This window comes from Papaver somniferum, chromosome 1 (genome assembly GCF_003573695.1).
Source record: "Papaver somniferum cultivar HN1 chromosome 1, ASM357369v1, whole genome shotgun sequence".
NCBI classification, from domain to species: Eukaryota; Viridiplantae; Streptophyta; class Magnoliopsida; order Ranunculales; family Papaveraceae; genus Papaver; species Papaver somniferum.
In genome coordinates this window covers 194498653-194522348 of record NC_039358.1, presented here as the reverse complement: position 1 = coordinate 194522348, position 23696 = coordinate 194498653, and the positions used below count along the sequence as shown (strand labels likewise).

Here is a 23696-nt window from a genome sequence, read left to right as displayed (position 1 = left end):
TTTGAACCACCTAGTGAACATATTCGATGTTTTGAAAAAGGGATAAAGAATTCCAGTTAGAGTTGGATGGAAATCCAAAACATTATAAGTGGCTAGAATTAGCTGAAAGATTCCTGCAAATCTGTTATATGATGAAAGATTACATCAGAGTATTAAGATGGGTTAATCAATATCATCCCAGTGAAACTAATGAAGAAAAAATGAGTATCCCTAAAGCTTTATGTTGCAATATAAAGTAACTCTTTTTTTTTTTTTGAGAACTAACTTCTCAATCCTTTTTATTTTAGGATGCTAGAATTCAAAAAACTTTGGGAAATACGGCATAGAGGAAGTTACGATCTCGAAATGTGTTACACATGGCTTAAGAGAAGAATTCTGGGATTTATAAGAGACCTTTGTGTCGAGATTCGTTAGAGATTATCCGAGCGAGATCCATTGAATACTTATGCAAATAGAGATTAGGAGTACGTAATCTAAGTTTTTATTTAAGAGTTGTATTAATAAATCATTTGATCATTATGTACTCAAACTACCTTACATTTGAATGAGTAATGAGAGTCAAAACATTTCAAAGTTCGTCTTTTAAATCAAAATTTGTATCTTCCCAACCAAGTAGATTTTTCAAAATTTCAAAGATTGGCCGTTAAAAATAGTACTTCAAGAAGGGTTCGGCTCGAAAATCGAATGAAGTATCAGCCGAACCATATAGATATAAACAAAATTTCAAAAAATGGCTATTACAAATAGTACAATCAAGTAAGGTTCGGTTCAAAAATATATCCGTTGTTATTGTTAAACATATATATATACCCACATATGGTTTATCATTATCAAAGCACATCTCCTGAAAAATAGTAACCTCTAGTCTTAAGTATACTCTAGAAGAAGATTTGTCTCTTTGCAAACACTATGTAACATACTATCCGGAGAAGGGTGCTGAGGGACGGGTAAAGGGTCTAGAGAGTATGAAAATATTAGCCGAACCCAAATACTTGGGAAGTTTTATTTTCATAACTGACACAGTTCGGCTTTTTTTTTATATTCATATATAAGCGCTTTCAGCCGAACATTTGTCTGTATGTTACGTAATTGTGTTTAATCGACGTTCGGCTTACATGTACTAACAATTTTGAGTCGAACCAGACGAGTCGAACCACTGGTTCGGCTCTGAATAGTTTTTACAGTATAGCCGAACCTATCACTCATTATTCGCTTTCTTGGAAGCTTTACACCAACAAACAAACAAATTAAAAACGACAAAATATTTTATCCATAGTCAATGTTTGAGGATACAAATGAAAAAATATTCAACTCATCAGATGCGCTTTAGGATAAAGCGGACAAATTACTCTAACAGATAATGAGGATGAAGATTATGAAGCGGTTATTGAAGATAAGGAAGAATAGGTTATTGAAGATGTGGCAAGATTAGGATTACCATAACACTCTTAATACATCGGGTGGATATGTGTTGTTTATGCATTTTGTTTTCGTAATATGACGAGGATGATATGAGATTAGGAATGCTATATAAAGTGTAGATTTGGATGCAAACTTCTCCGAAGTTCCATTTATGTTGCGTAATTTTCACACCAATCCATTGAGTAATTTTGTTCGAGCCTAGGCCAAAGGCTAAAGAACATAACAGAGATATTGGGCGACCAGGTCTAAGCTTGAAACTGATATAATGGCATCTTTGAACAAACGCAATAACAAGTCTTCTATCTTTGACACCCTCATGGAAAGGTTTTGTTAGCGCCGCATCGGCATTTGCATCCAATGAACAATTCAATTGAAGGTCTCCGGGATTAAAAAAAAAAAAAACCCTCGTGAAGGTCTCCGAGAATAAAAAACCACATATCGGCATTTGCATCCAATGCTTACTTGTGATGACAACATCCTTATGTAAACACCGTTCAAAACTAATGAACTCTCGTGGCACCCCATGGTCCCCACCCCACCCTACCCCACCCCACCCACCATCATTGACTTATAGAAATCCTTGTTTCGGCGTACTGTTTGTAACAATCTTTTCCTTATATAATTTACTTCGTCACCTTAGACAATCGGATGGTTTCCATCTTTAAAAGGTCCTAGTTGTTCCGCGGCGACATGGAAACCACAATGGTCATCCCCTTCGACGTCGTCCATGGATATGATATACTCATGAATGGCTTCGGGTAGGTCTTGCAAATAGTTGTTGTAAATCATATTGGTAGGTTTCAAATACTTTCCCAAACTATCTCTTTTAGGACCTTTCATTTTTCCCTCCGCATATACGGTTTTTTTCTCCTTTTGCTTGGGTACCAGATTACTCTTGGTTGTTTCTATTTGTTGAGATGGAAACATCTTACCCTTAAGATTGACGTCTCCTTGCGACGACGGAGGAAATAGAGGACCATTATTCTTAAATTCTTTGTTACTTGTTTCACCTTTATCATTGCTCAGTCGACCACATTTCTTTGAGAGTTTCACTGCGTCCATTTTTTTTTATCTTCTCCAATTCCTTATTCTCTTCTTCGTACTTTTCATTATGGTGCTCGACCCCAGATGGATCTCTTCCCTTGGAAAGTCCATTGGCTTTTTCTCTAAGCTCTTTTCGGGTTTCTTTGGAGGGTGGCCTACCTTTTTTTGGCCCCTTTTCTGTTTCGTGTAGACCTTGTTGGGTGTGAGGATAGAGGATTAGCATCATGTTGTGCCATAGGAATTTTTTTTTTGATCTCGGAACATCCCCAAAGTATTTGTGTCCCAAATCTCTACATCATCGTCCTCGTTGGGTATAGGGTCACAACTCAATTGTTTCCAAAAAATATCAACATCCTCAAAAGGTACAATACCATCCTTGTACCGAAAAAGATTGTGCCGGCACGGAAGTCTCATGCTTTCCCTCATTTTACAAACACACTCTTCTTGAGAGTTATCATCCAATTTCTCCATCAAATCCACTTCCACCATTATTTTTTCAAATCACAAATGAGAAACCCTATGGGTTAGTCCCCGCAGCAACTTATGATCCAAAAACCCATTATGCTTCATCATTAGACTTTTTTTCGAATAACGCTTTAATTATTATAACATCACTCATGAAATATTCTTCTATTACGTCAAACACCGTGAAGAATATGTCCATGCACCCAAATAGATTCTTTTTCAAACGATAGTGAGCCGACTCTACCATACTTGTAGCTTGGTTGTCGAAGTGCTTGTGGTGGTTTTCAAATGCACTAATAAATCTATATTTTTGGGTATCCAAGAATTTCTTGCGTAAATATATAACGATTTCCGTGTGTTTGACGCCCTAATTCATAATGAGTTTTTCAATATTCTATTCATACACTTCTTCGGTGATTGACCATTAAAAACATCCTAATCGTTGGAGAAACATGCCCGCAACCTTTCATTGGCATCATATTCTTTCATGAATTTCTTCTTCTCCACTTCTCATTCTCCATTCGGTAATTTTGCAATCTTCTCTAGCTCTTTCAACTTGAGCGGTTGAATTATCGGTTGGCATTTTTTCCTAACATTGTTCCATATGTGAAAGGTACAAAGAAAGACTTGTGCACGCGGAAATACCTTCCTAATAACAAACATCAATGCGGCCTCTTGGTCGGTTACCCTGATCTTTGGAAGAACATCCTCCCGAAAGATTAACTTTACTTGTTCCAATGCCCAAGCATAGCTTTTTCTCACCGAAATTTATTTTTTCCTTTATGAAAAATGGTTGGATAGGCACTTTAGAAATACTATTTCAAATCCTGTGTTTTTTTCCTATTCAATATGCCTCAAAGGTTTTCCATATAGACCCAAATTAGGATTCTTTACAATACAATCTACGAAGTTTACAAAAGTACAACCAACTCTAGCACCGGTTGCGTGTTGTTGCAAGTGTCGGGCCTACTTGAGATGATTATAGCGGTCCTATGAAGTTTACAAAAGTACAATCAACTCAAGCACTTATAGCGGGTTGTTGCAAGTGCCGCTTGGAACTCTGCAGTTTGGAATGTCTGTTAACTCTTGACCTGGGCAGCTCCAACTACCTCAAGAGAGAGACGTTGGAAATCTTAAGGTTTTGGAGCACTTAAACACCAACCATTCTTATGTACATGTTGTTCTTTATGCTGCTTTGATAGATAATATCTGGGAAGGTTGATTCTATTCAAAGGATTAAGCCTCTGTTCAAACAATATAACCCTTTCAGTTGAAAAACATAATATTCATGTATATTTGTTTATTTATATATTTATTTATTCATTTTCATTTTATTTTTGTCATCTGGGGTAGCTCTAGGGTTTCTAATTCCTACTATTTTTGTAGCATAGAAAATAGCACAAGAGAAGTGAAACATGCACATCCACGCAAAAAGACAACCCATAAAAATCAAGTCCTAACAAAGAGGTTCAACTGCTTTATACTACTTCACACTATACATGAAAAACAACTTAAACCTGCAACAATTAATCTATGCAACATATTCAATGACAAAGGCCTTGAAGATTTTGAGAAATGATGAAGAAAGTCAGTACATGACGACTCTTAGAAGAAACTGTTAATAAACCTAAGTGAGAACAAACGGACAAATATAAAATTATGTTTCTCCATACCTATGGTTGAATATATACTCAACTCTCGTGATACATGGAAAAAAGGCTGGCCAAAATTATGCATTACCACCCATGTTCCCCATGCACATGTACCTAACCTGCATCATGTGGGGCAATAATAAAGAAACCATTAAAATATATATTGAAAATAATAAACAACAAAGAGAAAAATTATGGTTAAATTAGACTGACAATAACAAACAACAAAAAACGATAACTGGTTCAAAACATATGATGGCCGCACTGGTAAATGAATTTTGTAAAAGGGTCTACTGCTTACCTCCAGGTATTCATCCATCCCATACTTGGAACCCTCTCGTCCAAGACCAGATTGTTTAACTCCTCTAATCGGTGCCATGTAAGGGTAAGAACATCAAGTTAAACCAACAAAATTGCAGATCATGGCTTTAACTTACGACCTTTGGAATGGGAATAAATTTCCCATAAATGACTCACCTCTGTTGATGTTATTCCTTCTTTGACCCCAACTATTCCAAACTCAAGTGCTTCAGATACACGCCAAGAACGTTGGACATTTATTGTGAAAACATGAGCAGCAAGTCCTAAATATACACACAGAAAAACACAGAACAGTGTTACTTTCTATTGAATAAGTCTTGCACATGAAATATTTTGATGGATACTAAATTATTAATGTGCACTTCCATGAATTATGTAAACACCATAGGCATTTGTTATTTCTAATTACAGCAACTAGCTTCACTAAATCACTGCAGAAAAGGGAACTCCTTGCAACGTTGAACTTTTAGGAAGTATGACAGAAAACAACGATTATATGGAAATTTACCTGCATTTGTGTTATTAGCAATGTAAATTGCCTCCTCTTCAGTTTTGAAACGCAAAAGTGGTGCAACAGGGCCAAATACTCCTTGGATGTTGGAGAGAATAATAAAGAATATTTAAGGTGATGTGCAAGTCGAGGCGAGACAACAAGGTATTATAAGGTACACATTAGATAGCATTTCTTTGATAGGATATATCGCATAACCAATTTGAAATGCGAGCAATTCAGAGTTGTGTACGCACCACAACCACTAGTCGATTTGTATGTGTTTAGTTCTTTCAACTTCTAAAATCCAAATATAACAAACTTTTAAATTACCTAATATCACGTATTATAGCGATTAAATGTTCTTCCTAATCAATACCCATAAAGCAAACTTTTCTGTGCTTGTCCTATTATCATATATAGTCACTCATCAAGCTGCTACTAGGACTGATGGTTTTTTCTTCCAATTTTGGGACAAATTTGGTCAAGTAGCATCCATTTTGATTACATTTGGTCAAGTAACACTAACCAATGATTGCTGATTTCTAAGGTGAACTAAACTAAACTTTGAAGCACCAGCTCTAATCAATAATTGGCGGTTTCAAATGTGAACCAAAATTCATTGTGATGCACAAATGCTCACCATCTGCCCAAATGAGATTATTTAGAAACATTATCAAGGTTTTAAGTTTATCCTGTTTTCTGAAAATAGGACTACAGCAAAGTGAAAGCGTTACTCCTATTATTTTGCAGCATAGGCTCAGTACACCACCACTGCATCACCAATATATAAAGAAATATGCAGATTTTAGGGTGGATAGGTTACCATGTGTTGTGTATTTCAAATCATAAGAATTGTGTCATAATGGCAGGAGTTAAGGTTGTTAATACAGTGTTTACCATAGATCAGATAGGATACCGATAAGAAACCAACATTCTTAATAGTTGCAGTGATGTTGTGACAACACTCTTGATGGTGGAAGAAAAAGTATATGTACACGGGGTGGTCATAAACATGATACATTTGGAACCAAGTTATTTTCATTAGAATCATACAAATAGCTTCTTATATATAACATACGAGAGAGTAACTTAGGATTCATGTTAATTGATGATTATCTCTTAACCTTTCAGATGCTACACCTAACCTTAAATGTCAGATGTATACTTTTTTATCAATTAAGCTGAAGATAATGATATCTCCTAGTGACATGCTTCTTCTTTTGCAATACCTACTAGCAGGTTAGCCGCAAATGAAACCTTATAAAAATTAATGTATATGCTTTTTTGTTTTATCAATTAGGTTGAAGATAATGATATTTCCTAGTGACATGCTGCTTCTTCTTCTTCTTCTTTTGCAATACCTACTAGCAGGCTAGCCGCAAATGAAACCTTATAAAAATTAATGTGTATGCTTTTTTATTTTATTTACCTTGCTATGAGCATCTCGTTGTTGACTTCACCGAGTATAGTGGGCTCATAAAATGTCATCCCAAGGCTATGTCTTTTACCACCCAGGAGTACTTTTGCTCCCTAAAATAATAAAAAAGTGGAAAATTTTAAGAAAGTCATATCTCAGCACAAGTTTACCATCCGAATAATTGTTAAAATAAATACAATAAGCATATGAAATGACTAAAAATAATAATCAACGCGAATAAGAAGAAGAGCGATAAACCATACCTTTGAGGTAGCATCTTGAAGGAAATATTCAACCTGAGTGATTCAGAAAACCGCAGTCAATCAATATGGTTCTCACGAAAAGATAGTCAATAAACAGTTCAGAGTTAAACAACAGCTAACCTTTTGCACGACATCATCATTGATTAGTGGAACCTGTATAAGGTAAACAATAATTATACATCACTCAAAATCCTAAATTGGCTAATTCAAAGGGAAAACTCATAATTCAGAGTTACACAAAAACTAACGTCTAACGATTATGTTTATAGGTAACAAACCTCTATTTATAACAAATCCAGGTGTTAACTGAATACATAAGGTCCATGGGTGGTATATGCAAGTAAAAGTTATGCTTGAACATGAGTTGTGTCCCATGACAAAGATACCACATCAGATCTTGACATCGGTACAAGGTGTGTGACGCATCTATGGCAAAACAAAAAACATGGACTCGGTCGTAAACTGTTAAGAAGATACTGGTATTTTGGTAATTTTTTCAGTGGTGATTTGTTTGAGATTTAGCGTTTTTAATGCTGTCATTCAGATTCCCCTCGTAGCAAAGGACACTAATAGTTGTTAATGTTGTTAAAAATCAGAAACAAACAGACAAGCTAGGAAAATCATGCTCCTTTGATTATTAACATAATAATTAAGGATAGAAGAACGCCATCGTAACACTAATATGTGACTCAGGAGACTTCCTAACATGCCAAAATATATTTGACCTAATCAACAATTACTGGGTTTGCTTTTTCCACATCCTAATCTGCAGTCATCTGAAACTGACCTTCTACACAATCCTGAACTTACCCAAATCTGATGAAGCCTCATTCTTTCTGCAGTGTGAATTTACTTCTCTCTACTATCATTTACCTTCTGGTTACTAAAGTTTTTGTGGATCTCTAATACACAACCACAATAATCCTTTTCTGAACAGAGGCTTGGACTCGAACTTGAATGGAGGTTAGGTGATTTTGCATAGAGAGTGTTTAGCATCAATTTAGCATAATGGATACAAAAATAATTTTTCAACAAATTGGAGGCCAAGTAAATCGATACCTGTGAAACGCTTTCTGTGAAACCACACCCAACTTCAAGTTTTTTCACAGGAGTGACGAAAACATTAGCGAATTTTTCATAAATACCTGTATTATATCCGAGAGGCATATATCAATAGCAAATAGAATATAACAGATACAAAATCCTAGAGAGAGAGAGAACGAATCAGCTACAGCATCTTGAACGAAGTAGCTACACAACACTAGGAGAAAAAGCACAAACATGGTAATCATACTGTTGAATGTTTACTCCATCATAGTTACCTTCTTGCACGATAATCCTATTTGCACAGACACAAGTTTGGCCATTGTTACGGAACTTCGCTGCAAGCAGTAAATGCGATGGTATATTTAAGCAGAATGTTATAACCATGTTAGGACTAACTGAAATTTGTGAGGATGTTACAAAGAAAAGATTTGAACTACCTTTCACAACTTGAGGGTTCTAATTATTCTTCATGATTAAAGAAGAAAAAGAAAGGAAAGAGATTATTCTTTGACAAGCATTGACTACGACTCCGGTTCTGATACTTCCTGATTTCTCAAAGGAATTTTCATTGGAATGTGATGCTTATGGGAATGGGTTGGGTGATGTTTCAATGCAATGTGGAAAACCAATTGTTTATTATAGCAAAGGATTGTCTGGAAAGAACCTTAATTTATCTATATATGATAAAGAGATGCTTGCAATAGTTTCTGCAGTTCAAAAATGGAGACCATACTTACTTGGTAGACATTTCAAGATTTTTTGCCGTTCAAAAATGGAGACCATACTTGGTAGACATTTGAAGATTTATGTTGATCATCAAAGTCCGAAGCATTCTCTGAATCAGAAAATGCTATATTCTATATCCATTCCCCTCCTTTAATGACACCAAGGGAATTGAGAAATTCAATATCTTAACTAACATAAGCCCTCGGATCTACTATGTTTAAAACCGGAACCATTGGATGATAGAAACCAATTCCGTGTGAATGTTTTCGTTACTTCCCGACTATACCCTTACCTTTTCGTTACTTCTTCTTCTTCTCCCTCAACTATCTCACACTCACAACAGACATTAAGAAAGTCACCCATTAACGAATTTGTGAGCAAATGATAGGATAACATCAACTTTTTCTTCCCCCTCACCTTCTCCATCAACATATTTCGTATTCGGCATCAATTCCATCTCTCTATCTCACACCAAAAAGTTTAACTTCTTCTTCTTCCTCACATCTTCCATGAAAAAACCCTAGAACTGAAATTAGAGATTGGTTCAAAAAATGAATCGGATGCTTTCAATCGATCTATTTTTAATTGAAGAATGGTGGTTCACAGAAATAGGGTTTGATTGAATTTTCATCTTCTTCATTAGGTATGTAATTCCAAACTCTTAATTATTTGATTTTTACTTGAAATAGGGTTAACCCTGAACCAAAACCAGGACAATAAAAAATAATATCATTACTGTCTTTTTTAATCCGGTTATTTGAAATTAGGGGGTTTTCTCAGTTAGGGCAAAAGAAATAGGTAAATTTGTGTTTGGCACTAAGTGCATGGTTTCCAATTTGGGTTCACATGTGTAGCTCAGTTTGTTATGCAATTTAGATATTAGGCGTTCGTGATTTGATTGATATGCAATCTGATTGCTATTTTAGGTTTACGTTTCCCATACCAACTATATCATTTCTGTTTCTTTGGTACTGCTGATTTGTAGGCTTAGGCACTAATTTTAGGTATGATGTACTGATCTAGGTTGTATCAATAGGTTTTTAAAGAATTGTAGTCACACTCTGTTGCTGTCAGTTTAAAAGCACTTACTATGAAGGTCATTATTTCATACACCGATCTCGGTTTGCTGTTGCAGGCTGTAGCATTACAGATGAGGTGTATTATGTAGTAGACTGGGCACATATCTTGGTTATTAATGTTTGCACCACAGACGGTTGAGTAATAAACAATATAGGGGGAAGATATATAAGTTGTTAAGTGTTGCCAGATAGAGGGGTACATCTCTTTATGACTAGTAGGCTTGACATAATTAAAGATTGACGTTAATTTACATCACTTTACGAATAGTATGCTTGACAAATTGATTGATTCATTCACGAATCAATCAAGATAACTCGGTACCAGTTGAAATTCATTTGAACATTATTAGCAGAAATATGAATGGTTCTCACATTCATTTTAAATCACATACACAATTCAGGTTTAATTGCTGCTGCAGATGGAAACTGCACGCCCTTGCTTTGTAGTTTGGAGACAAAACATGTCCAAAGAACAGCTGGCTGCTGAACGAGAAAGGAACTGGGTTTGACAAAAAACCCATCGGCTAAATACGATGGAGGAGCAGCTGCCACCAAAAATAAGTTGAACTTCCCTTGGCTGAATGTCGACGAACATTACCGCTGGGTTTATTGAATTGGGACCAGAACATAGAGGTACGTTCTTAGCATGAATTCGACGTCTTTCATTGTAGAATAATGATTCTTTATACAATGGTCAAAATACTTCCAATTGATAGAACTTTCTTGGAAATTTTTTAGCTCCCTTACGTACATGGTAAGAAGATACAATTGTGTTTGATGAGCAAATCAACTGATCCAGAATCCAGAAGACGGTCCCAATGAGAGTAACCAGGACTATATGCAGGAAGGTACGTATATTTTTAGCAAGTTATTGTACAATACTGTGAGGAAAGTTCATCTTGGGATCATTTCAGGCATTCTTCGATTGACAAGAATTTACTGTACTTTAGACTATATATATGTTGAAAGTGCGAAGTTTTATGTGCTAAACTTCAAAAAAAATGTGATATTCGCTCATTTTGTTTACATCTGTGATACAGTCTAACTCACACTAGCTATGAATTAATGGAGAAAATACTTAAAGTTTACTAGATTAGAACCGATGGCTAGAGCCTGCATCAGTAATATATGTTGTATGATATCATGCCAGAGTCTGACTAGGAACTGGAAGCTGAAGAGACACTACAGCTGCTGGTCGCTGAACATCGTATCCTAATGTGAAAATGCATTGATAGTCGGACTTTATCGTGGCTTGAAGAAAGAGAAGTCCAGAACTTATGATAGGCGCAAAGAGAAGTCCAGAACTTTTGATAGATGGAAGTCGCAAAGATAAATTTGAATTTATGCAGGATTTCTAGATTCGTGAGTTCGCAAGGCGTTACAGTTGAGCAAGTGAATCAAGAGTAGGTTCTGCAGGATGCAGCTTTTACTTGGCAGCTATTTGTATATGGTGAACAGATCTAGGAAGATTCGTGAGTTCCCAATGCAGGTATTAGGTTATTAGGCTTAGATGCTAAACATATAATGAATAGATTCATAAGAAATTAAGTGTTCACATGGTGTGGGGTGCTGAAGATGATGGATATAGAATATACACAACTCATTCAACCAGGAGCTATGTACATTACTTTACTGTGCTATTTGACTGTACGATTATAACACATTCTGTTAAGAGTGTTATGATTTTCGAACATGGAAAATGCATATATTTAACTATTGTCCACCGAAGTGCAACGCACGTGCACTCCACTTGTTGTGATTCACTCACAGCATAACTGCCCGGATTCGAATCCTAAAGAAAGGGGAAGAACTCTACAATTCCAAACATTTCAGTCACAAACCAGATATCAAGGAATTCTATGTACAATTCAATCAGGAGCAATTTTGATACTAAAAAAATGTGAACAATATCCACAAAGGAAAAAAATCTTTACATTAACACGGAAACTTGAACAATATTTTCGAAATGGAACATCATCCTTTAGCAGCCCGTAACTTGCAGAACAAAATAAATGAAAGCCAATAGAAGTCCCATTAGTTATATGCTGGATAGTCCGAAAAAAACTGGAAGCATGAGACTCTTACTAGATGCAAAAAGGAGAAACTGGAACATAGAGCATCCAATAGCACCAAAAAGAAACATATAGCAGAAGTGCTAAGAGAGAAAATAATGAAACTCTTACATATTAGGACACCAAGTAGAGAATTTCAAGAGAGACTGGAACGTACATAGGACTGACGAAGCACAATTACTAAACTAGCCTATATACTGTGAAATGCACTTCTTAATTCCTGGTATCTGCCACTAGCATTTTATCAATTAATATTTTGAATAAGAGTACGATTTTACCACAGGATATAGTCTTAATCAAGCGTAGAACAGAAGCTAACATGTGAAACCTTGATGTATGATGACTTTTCACGTAACCAGGTGGAACTTTCAATATTTGTCAATGTATAGTTAGTTATTCAACAGTTTGTGCAGTTTGTGCAGCAAAACTGACCATCAATTTTTTCCCAACAGCCGTTGATCCCGTGAACGTGATCTTCTTTACCTATGGTGCAGATTACTGACCATCTCAGTTTCTAATGTTTTAACATTTGCTGCAATATAATGTTTAAATATAGTGAATAATTCAGTTTGCTAAGTGTATCAAACCTGTGAACTTTTTAAGAGACTGTCTCCGATTTCCGAAGCATTCCCCATAACCACATTAACAGCACCCTGAAATAGCAAAACAAAGAATTCCAGAAAAAATCAGTTGAATCAGAAACTCATAATCAATCCAGTGGTAACGAACTAAGTTAGATTATAAACACAAGGAAAACCAACAAAATATTAATTCGACTTTATTAGAACATGGTCAAATGTTCCCTTGCGTCCTAGTAAACCGGTGCATAGTTAACGAAAATACTGGAAACACTTTTACATCGTCATAAAGCCTGACACAATTAACCAACAAAGATGAATTGAGAGTTCACAATATACTATACTAGCAGACGTGACTTCAAAAATGAGCAGTCAAAGGAGTAAACTATCATGATCATTTCTTGCTCATGTTAAGACAACGTTGGCCTTAGCGGAAAATTACCTGATATTACCAGGAAGTTCGTTAGTGCGACTAACGCCACTTTTGTTGATATATACAATAAAAACAGCAACATTGAGGAGAGCTTTACATTTTAAATGGAGATGCTAATGTCCCACTAGATTGATCAACAGTACTCTAATTTACTCCGACAATATAAACTTAACCCAGTAAGGAAATTTATTGAGGCTTCTCCTCATCATTCTCTCTTTCTTCTATCTTGTTTTCTTCAACGAATATCATCTTAGTCTTATATGTCCACGATATAAAAATCACATATCGAAGTTACTTCCACGAGACTGATAAGGTTTCTAGTATACTGCTGAAATGATCCACTAAGCAAACTTTCAAAAGTATACTAGTAAGAAGTACCGGAGGTATTCTAGCTTGAATTTGTTAGGCTTCTTGACCAATCACTAGAAGTATCTTAAAAAGTAGAACTAAGAACCCTAGACAAACCCTTTGAATTGGAGGTTAACCAACTATTGAGAAGAGAGTTTGAGATAGAAAGTAATGGAAGAGTTTTAAGAAAACTGAGTTCTATTAATTGTCTGCCGAAAACAAAAACCAGGAGCAAGTATTTATAGTTTAACTTGCTTGATAAACCCGTAATAAAAACTGAATTAAAGAAAGCTAACTTAAACTAGGAAACATCAACTAAATATGGTAATTCTAAATAAGGTAAACCATTATGAGGAGTTGGTGGTGTAGCAACATCCCTCCCTGGTTGAAAAAAATGCTTGTCCTCACGCATTGAGCTCTGGAAATCGCGAGATCAACTCATATGCGTCTTCCCATGTTGCTTCTTCAGTAGTGTTATCCTTCCATTTAATTAACCATTTGGTGCTTGAGCTCCTTTTTTGAACATTCTTCTTTCCAAAATAGCCTCAGGTTCCCATTTATCATAGTCAATAATATTGGGTAAAACTATCTCAGCAATAACAGAAGAGCCAAGTTTAAGTTTCAACTGTGAAACATGAAAAACTGGATGGATTCTACTTGCGGCAGGTAGTTGTAGCTTTTATGCAACTTCTCCTATCTTCCCAATGATACAAAATGGTCCATAGAATTTAGGAGAAAGCTTTGAGAAGGATTGATTTGATACAGTTGATTGTCTATAAGGCTGTAGACGTAAAATCCTTCATTCTTGTTTGTGCAGCTTGAAGATGAAATTTTAAGAGCTTCAAAACACGATCTCTAGCTCGTAAATTGAGATCAACATCATGAACAACTGTGGAACCAGGTAAATAACTTGAAATAGTTGGAGGAGCTCGACTATATAATGCTTCATATGGTGTCATATTGATGGATGAATGATGACTGGTATTGTACCACCACTCAGCCCACGACAACCACTTAGACCACTCGGTTGGTTTAATACTAGCAAAGCAACGTAGATAACATTCAAGAGTTCTATTTGTTACCTCAGTTTGTCCATCTGATTGTGGGTGGGATGAACTTCTACATAATTGAGTGTCTTGTAAAGAAAAATATGCTTCCCAGAATTGACTCAAAAATATTGGATCACAATCAGTGACAATGCTCTTAGGCATACCATGTAGACATACCACTTTTCTGACAAACACATCAACTATATCAGCAGCAGAATAAGGATGTGCAAGAGCGATGAAGTGTGCGTATTTTGGTAATCGATCCACAACAACCAAAACTGAGTTTTTGCGATTAGATGCTGGAAATCCATCTATAAAATCCATGAAAATATCCAACCAAACATCACAGGAATAAGAAGTGATTGCAACATCCCTGGAGGAGCTATTGATTCAGACTTACTTCTTTGACAAATGTCACACTGTGCAATGAATTCCTTAATCGAGTGTTTCATCCCTTTCCAGTAAAAGTTTTGTTGCAGACGCTTATAAGTACGTAGAAAACCAGAATGACCACCTAAAGGTGAAGAATGAAACTCTTGAAGAAGTTTAAAACACCATGATGAAGTAGATACTACCACAATTCGATTCTTTTAGCGGAGTACACCATCAATAAAAGTATAATGAGTTTTACTGTTAGGTTGTACTCGTAGTTTATTAATAATGAATTGCATTTCAACATCATTGTCGGTCTCCTCAATAATGGCAGTAACACTCGAAAAAACTGGTGTAGAAAGTGCAGAAAAAGTTGGCCATGTATTACGAGATAAAGCATCTGCTGCAACATTTTCTTTGCCTTGTCGAAAGATAATCTCATAATCGTAGCCTAACAACTTACTTAACCACTTTTGCTGCTCCATAGATGAGATTTTCTGATTCAGAAAATGCTTCAGACTTTGATGATCAGTATAAATCTTGAAATGTCTACCAAGTAAGTATGGTCTTCATTTTTGAACTGCAGAAAATATTGCAAGCATCTCTTTATCATATATGGATAAATTGAGGTTCTTTCCAGACAATGGATAAATTAAGGTTATTTCCAGAAAATCCTTTGCTATAATAAGCAATTGGTCTTCCACATTGCATTAAAACAACACCCAAACCATTCCCAGAAGCATAATATTCCAATGAAAATTCCTTTGAGAAATCAGGAAGTATCAGAACTGGAGTTGTAGTCAATGCTTGTTGAAGCAGATGAAAAGTATTAGTGGCATCTTCATTCCATACAAATGCATCCTTCTTTAATAACTGAGTTATGGGTGCACAAATTTTGCCAAAATCTTTGACAAATTTTCTATAATATCCAGCTAAGTCTAAGAATCCTCTTAATGCTTTAATTGTGGTTGGGATAGGCCAAGATGAAATGCTTTGTATCTTCTCATTTTCGACTGCTACTCCTTGAGATGAAATCACATGGCCAAGATAACCAATTTATTGTTGAGCAAATGTGCATTTGGATTGCTTAACAAACAACTGATGTTGTCGTAAAACTTCAAACATTGCAGATAAGTGCTCTAGATGTTCTGAAATACTCTTACTATAGATCAAGATATCATCGAAAAATACTAGAACAAACTTTCTTAAATAAGGCATGAAGATATGATTCATAAAACTTTGAAATGTGGCTGGTGCATTTGAAAGTCCAAATGGCATAACCAGAAATTCATAATGACAATCATGTGTTCTAAAAGCAGTTTTAGGAATATCTCCTTTGTATAATCGAATTTGATAATACCCAGAGCATAAATATAGTTTTGTAAAAATGCATACATCATGGAGTTCATCCAGTAATTCATCTACCATAGGAATAGGAAAACGATCCTTGATTTTTAGCTTATTCAAAGCTCTATAGTATACACATGCGCCATGAACCATCTTTTTTACGAACCATTAAAATGGGAGAAGAAAAAGGACTGGAACTAGGACGAATCAAACATGCTTGTTGTAACTCAGAAACACTCTTCTCGATTTCATCTTTTTGAAAATACGAATAACGATATGGACGCACATTGACTGGCACAGAACCTGGTATTAAAGGAATATGATGATCATGAACTCTTACCGGAGGAAGTGATTCTGGAATCTTGAAAATATCATCAAAACTAGCAAGTAGCTGTTGTATCTCAGGTGGTAATGATTGTATCTCAGATATAGGTGGAGAAGGAGTAATGATTGAAGTATTAATTTCAGATAGTTGTAAAAATACGCCATAAATTTCTTTTTGGGGTAATCTTTGCATGGGAACAGTATCCAGTATCATTAATGCAGAACAATTATTACCAATTAGTTTGATATCTGCACCGGCAAACTTGAACTTCATTAACAACTTCTCAAAATCCTAAAGTTCGTAACCATTATACCCCTAAAACCGCATCACAACCACTAATAGCCAATACTTGAAAATCAGCTGAAAAGGAATAATCTTGTAATTGAAAAGGCACATCCAGACACAGGCCTTGAGTGCTAAGTATACCTCCATCACCAACTGTAACTTTCAGCGTATTATCATTAGTAGGAACTCAATAACCACATTGTTTGGCCAATGAAGGACTCAAAAAATTATGAGTAGAACCAGAGTCTATTAAGAATGTAAGTGGTCGAGCTTTTGAAAAACCATTGATGCGCATTTTCGAAGGAAAAGTAGAACCCATAAGAGAATTAAAAGATATGGAAGAATCTGTGACCTCTAAAGTAGGAAACTCATCAACAAAAGTAGGTGTTCGAGTTGAAGATTGTTCATCATCGATGGATTCAGCAGTTGGGGGTCATCTAACAACAACAGACTAGGCTTCACACACACATGACCAGGTTAAAAAACTTGATCACAATTAAAACAAAGACCTTTTCCTCTTTTTTCCTTCATTGCTTCCCATCAAAGCTTTTTATATCCAGGAGGTAATGGAGTTTTCTTTACCTTAGAATTGGTTTTTTTTTTTTTTTTTGTAAGTCCAAATTGTATTAATAAATTACAATATGTACAAAGAGGTTACAAGAAAAAGAGGTCAAGAGACCCCAAAAAACTCATAATCTACTTGAATCTAAAATACGAAACATGAGGAAATTCAATAGAAGAAAGAAAAACAGGTCTTCCCACATGATTCATACCTTGACCATTTCTTAATAAACAACCTCTTTTTCCATGATATCCGCTGCAAAATTAGCCTGTCTATAAGTATGCTCGAAAGAAATTGAGTCATAGAAACCTTGAAGAATCTCCCAACAAAGCTTGATCATCCAAGGAACATTCGAATTAGAAAAATCAGTGACTTCACTTATGGAATCAGATCGAACAATAATGTGTCTCATACCCCATTGTACAGCCCATTCAATCCCCACAAGAATACCAAATAATTCAGCCATATAGTTATTTGCAACACCAAGGCCGATACTCATAACACCAACCACATTGCAATCAGCATCCCTAGCAACCACACCTGCTCCCGCACGACCTGGATTACCCTTAGCCGCACCATCGCAACAGAGAGGTAAAACGTCTCTTGGTGGAAGACTCCAAAAACACTCCAAAGGCTGGATATTCCTAACCCTCCTATGTTTCACTCTAAAGAAATTTAGAATGCTCAAATCATACACAGAGTTGTGCATGAAACTTTTTAAACGCACTGAATTTTCATTCACCAGGTGAAAAACACGCTTCTTGAAAAACTCCAGATTTGTTGTTTTCTTCTCATAAACAATTTTGTTGCCAGTAAGCCACAATTCAGCCCGTACAACCAGAATTGTTGTTAACCAAATATCTTTGATCATGCGACTCTTCCCCTTGGCAGCTTTGTAACAAGTAATAAGATTCAAATGAGGATTCAAGTTAAAAATATAGGTGATCCAGTCCCAAACCTGAGCAGCAAAATGACAATGCCACAAAAGATGTGCCAGCGTCTCCTCCTCTGCCTTACACAAGTAACATCCATTCACCAGATTAATTTTTAATCTACTTTGAACCTTGTTTACGTCGCACAAGCCCCCCTTTCAATCTTCCAGTTTTGTGCTGCCAGATTTGGATGCAAAGTTTTACGCCATAAAACATCATAAGTATCCTCCTGAATATACTTCTTGCGAATTATATCCTTAGCAGAACGCACTGAGAAACGCCCCTTCAAGTCTGCCATCCAAACTCGCTAATCATCACCCCCCAAAACTTGCAGTAATTCAGCCAAGTTCACCCCAGCACTTTGTAAGTTATTAAGATGTAAATATGGAATGACCCAATCATTGTTACTAATTAAATCACTGACTTTAACAGTGTTGTCCAGACCTTATTCACCAAGCATTTCAGCAATGCTAGTATAACCATACCAAATATCAAAATATAAGGAAGTAGAACGCCCATCACCTAGGAAAACTTTTGTATTTTGATCCACAACATTATAAACTTGCTTAATCCCTGGTAAGATAGAAGATTTCACACCATACATCTTGATTCTACCCTCTTTTGTGGTATACTTGGCGAAAAGAAAACGAGCCCATTTTTTTTTAAAGACCGAATATTCCACCACAACTTCATTATAAGAGCCTTGTTGGTAACTCCCATCTTTGTAATGCATAAACCCCCCTCCCTAACCGGACATCAAACTTTCTCATAAGCAACAACAAATTTTCGGCTCACTTCACAATCCCTGACCAAAGAAAAATACGAATAACTCTCTCACATTGATCAATAAACTTACGAGGCCATTTATAAACCGCCATGTTATGCAGTGAGTAGCTAGCAATCACCGAATTAATGAGCACTACCCTATCTTGAAAAGAAAGTAACCTCCCCTTCCAAACCGATAGTTGCTTCTTAATCTTCTCAATCACATTACATATATGACGATATTTAACGGCTCCAGGCATAATTTGAACACCCAAATAACGATCAGGAAAAGTTGAAACTTCCATTCCTAACAAGTTCGTGATAGTCCTACACCTGCTTAGAGAGTTACCACCATAATACACCTTGCTCTTTTGACGACAAACAGTTTGCCCAGAAGCAGCTTGGTATTTACCCAATAAATTGGGCAAATTATGAAGACTTTTCATATTACCCTTGCAAAAGATCATAATGTCATCAACAAAGAAAAGATGGGTAGGATAAATACCTTTTTTAGACAACATAGGAGTCATCTCTTTCCTATCAAAGAGCATAGTGAGGTTTCTGCTAAGGACATCTTCAATCAAAAGAAAAATAAGAGGCGATAAAAGATCACCCTGTCTCAAACCTCTATTAATTTTGAAGAAACCCTCCGGGCCGCCATTGAGAAGGACCGAAATACGGGCTGAACTGAGAATAGTAAGAATCCAAGAGCACCAAGATTCCGAAAAACCATACCTTCTAAAAACTTCCAAAACAAAGGACCAACTAACAGTGTCAAAAGCTTGAGAAATATCAAGTTTTAGACCCACATTTCCATCCTTACGTTTAGTTTTTAAATCATTCACCATCTCCGAAGCCACAATAATATTTTCATGAATATTCCTACCTTTCATGAAAGAAACTTGTTCTTCTGAAACAAGTTTATCAAGAAATCCACCAAGTCTTGTAGCCAAAATCTTAGTAAAAATTTTAAAGAAAAAATTTCTAAGACCTATAGGACGAAAGTTGCGAAGAGTGTTAGCACCTCTCACCTTGGCCAAGAGAATTAAAAGGCTAGAATTCGAACCCTGGGGAATAATATTATGCTGCCAGCAGTAAGTAATTGCATTAATGAGATCATGTTGAATGATGTCCCAACAATGCCTATAAAAACACCCAGAAAAACCATCTGGCCCAGGTGCGCTATTAGCACCCAAGTTATAAACAACCTGCTTAATCTCCTCTGCCAAAGGAATAACATCCATCACGATGCTCTCTTCAGCGGAGATACTCTCATGCTCATAAAGAAAAAGACTATCATCAATAGGTTGCGCATCTCCATTGAATTTTGATTCAAATAATTGAACCGTATAGTCTTTTATCAAGTCAAAATCAGTAATAGAATTCCTATTCTCATCCACCAGCTCCGAGATCACATTGTTAATACTACGAGTACGAATATTAGCATGGAAAAAGGCAGTATTACTAGCACCATCAACCAACCATTTGTTTCTTGATTTTTGTTTCAACATAATAGCATGCTGCATACGAACCTCATCAAGGAAAACCGAAGCTTATTTCATAGCATTTAAAAGATCAGCATCTTCTGGATGTTCATCTGAGAGCTGGAGCGCAACTTCCATTCTCAGCTTGGCTTGCTTTAAACGAGCATAAACATTACCAAAAGTTGAAAAATTCCAGGCTTTAATTGCAGCTTTAAGGCACTTCAGCTTGTAAGGAAAAATATAAGCAGGAGAAACCTCCACTGGTTCATTCCAACTGTCCATTACCATACGCAAGAAATCTGGATGAGTGAACCACATCTTCTGAATACGAAAAGGAGCACGTTTTGGCCTTGTATTAGAAAAAGGGTAACCAACAAGAGTAGAATGGTAGGAAACTTCCCTAGGAAGAGCTTTACACCTCCAATTCTCAAACTTAGTTAACCAAGCCTCATTGATAATCGCTCGATCGAGCTTACAAAGAACTCTATGAACACCAGATTGTCCATTAGCCCATGTGAATTTAGAACCTAGTGAGTCAGCTTCAAAAAGATTATTATCATCCATCCAGTCACTAAACTCCGTAATGACTGAAGTTATGGGTTCACGGCCTCCTTTTTTTCCATCATTTCACAAGATACAATTAAAATCTCCCATAACTAGCCAAGGAGTATTATCATTAGAGGAAGAAAGTTTCTGCCATAACCTTCTTCTAGTAACTTGAAAGCAACTAGCATGAACAAAAGAGATAAAAACTCCCCCTGTCTCAATCGTAATTGCTTGTATACTAGAATTAATAATTACCACAATAGCTATATCCTCTGACCAGAAAATCCAAATATTACCCTTAGTAGAACCTTCAGAATTATTAATAACATCTTTTTGGTAACCATCAACATGAAGTTTTTGTAAGAAATGCAAAGTACAATGCACTTTAGGTTCTGCCAAACAGAAAACTTCAGGCTTAAATTCCAAAAACAACTCTTTCAACTTGCATTGAGCATTATCACGCGCAATGCCATTCACATTCCAATATAAAACACAAATTAAAAACCAGGCTTGGATGGCTTGGTTATCTTTGCTTGCTCTCCAGGCATTATACGAGGAGAACTTCCTTTAGCAGCCCGTTTTCCTAAACTTGAATCAATATCCGAAACTTGTTTAGACTGGGCTGCCTGTTGATCCCCAGTCTTATTACCCTTACAATTAATTTGAAGAGACCGCATTCTGTTTGTTTCTAACGAAGACAGTGCACCACGATCCTCCAGACTAGACGACGTACCATCCGTAGCTTTAAGTAGGTTGAACTTGTTTCTTGTCAGAAGTTGTTCACCAGCCATAAACTCATCAGAAAGAGGAGTTGAAGAATTAGTCCTATCAAGATTTGGAATCTGATTTCCAACCAATCCTGACTTAGTTTGCAGTGTCCTAGTTTCACCCACTAAGCCACTTTCAACTAAAACTGAATTCGAGTCTAACACCTGTTTAGTTCTCGCCAATTCAACAGATGCAGCTTCCATATCAGCTTTGGACTTTGCAATAACAATCTCCAACTGCTTAGCTTTCTCCAGCTGAACAATATACTCCTCATTAACAGCCTCATCCACCCTCTTATGTACTTCAGGAACCACAAGAATGTGAGGAGCACTCTTCCTTTTCTTATGCTGTGCAGCCTGCCAATCTTGGCCATCAGTTACAGCGCCATTAGAAGTACCATCGCCATAGCGTAAATCAGCAGTACGATTATCACTTCGATTCTGACGAGAATTTGGACGAGCATTACCATTCTGTTGATTAGAAGAATTATTCTTCTTCCCGCATTCTCCATCAGCGTGACCAATAATCTTACAATACGGATAGAATTTAGGCCTTTTATGGATGTCGAATTTTTGCCAAAAATCCAAACCACCCACTGTTACATGAATAGAATCAGTATCAAATTCAGCGAAATTGATATCAATAAGGACTGATGCATAGTAGCCATATTCATGCGCTAAGGTGCGCTGATCAACAACAATTGGCGTGCCTAGGGTTTTAGCCATAGCCAACAACGTTTTCTCCAGCCCAAATTCCATAGGTAAACCAGGAAATTTCACCCAAACAGTAGCATGAGATGTTTCTGTTTTGAGGATCAAAACTAGGGTACCATTCCAAAAGATTAAGCTTCTGGTGATCAACAATCCAATCCTCAGCATCAAAAATCTTACTTTTATCTTCTTGTGATAGTAACTTGATAATGAAGAAACCCCTAACCATAGGGATGAATTGAACACGACCATTCCCAAGCTGTCGTTGAGATTCCAATTCATTCTTCGCATCAGTAAAGTTAATATCCTTGAAATCCAGTTTCCCAATGAGACTAAATCTCCACACTTCGCAACCCTCCTCACAGTATTCCTGCGGAAGAATCACAGCTGGTTTACCCTCTTTCACCGTAGGGTTTGGTAACTTGCTCAAGTCAATAGTTGTTGATGGTAACATTTTCCTTCCTTGAAGTTTTTCAGCATACGCTAGCGATTTAGGTTGGGAAGAATCAAGTTGATCCCCCATCTCGAATCACCAAAATGATGATCGAAGACAAGGCGCGCAAATTTTTTTTTTTTTTGAAAAAAGCCAAAACCCTAAAATCGCCAGAGCACTATTTGACATACTCCTTTCTAAAAGAAGAATCCTTTAAATATTTTTGTTGAATATCAAATTTTGTAATTGTACAAAAAATCTCTCATTCTTCCTTTGTTAACTGAGTAGATAAATTGGCACTCACCTTGGGTTGTGCCGTAACAGCCCAAAGTTTTGATATGTTATCTAGAGTAGATATAGTATAACTTTTTTTTTCTGCTACACCGGCAGCGTTCACATATTTAATGTGTTGATACGGTGGCTAGTTTAGATAGATCATCAATATTTGTAGTTCTTATTTTGTTTTTAGGGTACTGGGTATGACCAAAGTATACAAAAAGGCTAAATAAAATGGCATTGTAAGCAATTCTAGCACTGGTAGAAGAGAAATCACTAATCAAGTATACGATGTCATCCTTGTTAACGTTACTTACCACAGGGTGTCATTCGTTGTAGTTCCTCGTGATGATGGTATTGGATAAACTATCTCAGCTATGTTCAGCTAGTTGGCTTATGAAAGTCAGAGTAGAATTCTCATCCAATCCGTACATTAGCCGATGTGTTTTTTTTTTCTTTTCAATCTTGCTACGCACACCGAA

At 36.3% G+C, this 23696-nt stretch overlaps 1 protein-coding gene and 1 long non-coding RNA gene across 3 annotated transcripts in view; one reads left to right on the top strand and one right to left on the bottom strand.

Moving 5' to 3' along the window:
- Positions 1 to 4575: 4575 nt before the first annotated feature.
- The window catches only part of LOC113356511 (succinate-semialdehyde dehydrogenase, mitochondrial-like), a 31739-nt gene continuing 12618 nt past the window's right edge, over positions 4576 to 23696 (bottom strand). Inside the window, 12 exon segments of the mRNA XM_026599666.1 lie at positions 4576 to 4702; positions 4885 to 4955; positions 5054 to 5167; positions 5413 to 5493; positions 6810 to 6927; positions 7078 to 7110; positions 7198 to 7230; positions 8137 to 8222; positions 8400 to 8580; positions 12434 to 12484; positions 12589 to 12654; positions 18576 to 18591. Of these exon segments, the coding sequence (XP_026455451.1) occupies positions 4661 to 4702; positions 4885 to 4955; positions 5054 to 5167; positions 5413 to 5493; positions 6810 to 6927; positions 7078 to 7110; positions 7198 to 7230; positions 8137 to 8222; positions 8400 to 8580; positions 12434 to 12484; positions 12589 to 12654; positions 18576 to 18591 (892 nt within the window). The 3' untranslated portion in view covers positions 4576 to 4660.
- LOC113310889 lies at positions 9160 to 11652 on the top strand. 2 transcript variants are annotated; one of them, XR_003341456.1, is made up of 3 exons: positions 9160 to 9493; positions 10331 to 10562; positions 10668 to 11652. It is a non-coding gene; the product is annotated as an uncharacterized LOC113310889 (long non-coding RNA). The 2 variants fall into 2 exon arrangements; XR_003341455.1 differs by having other exon boundaries at positions 9161 to 9493; positions 10349 to 10562.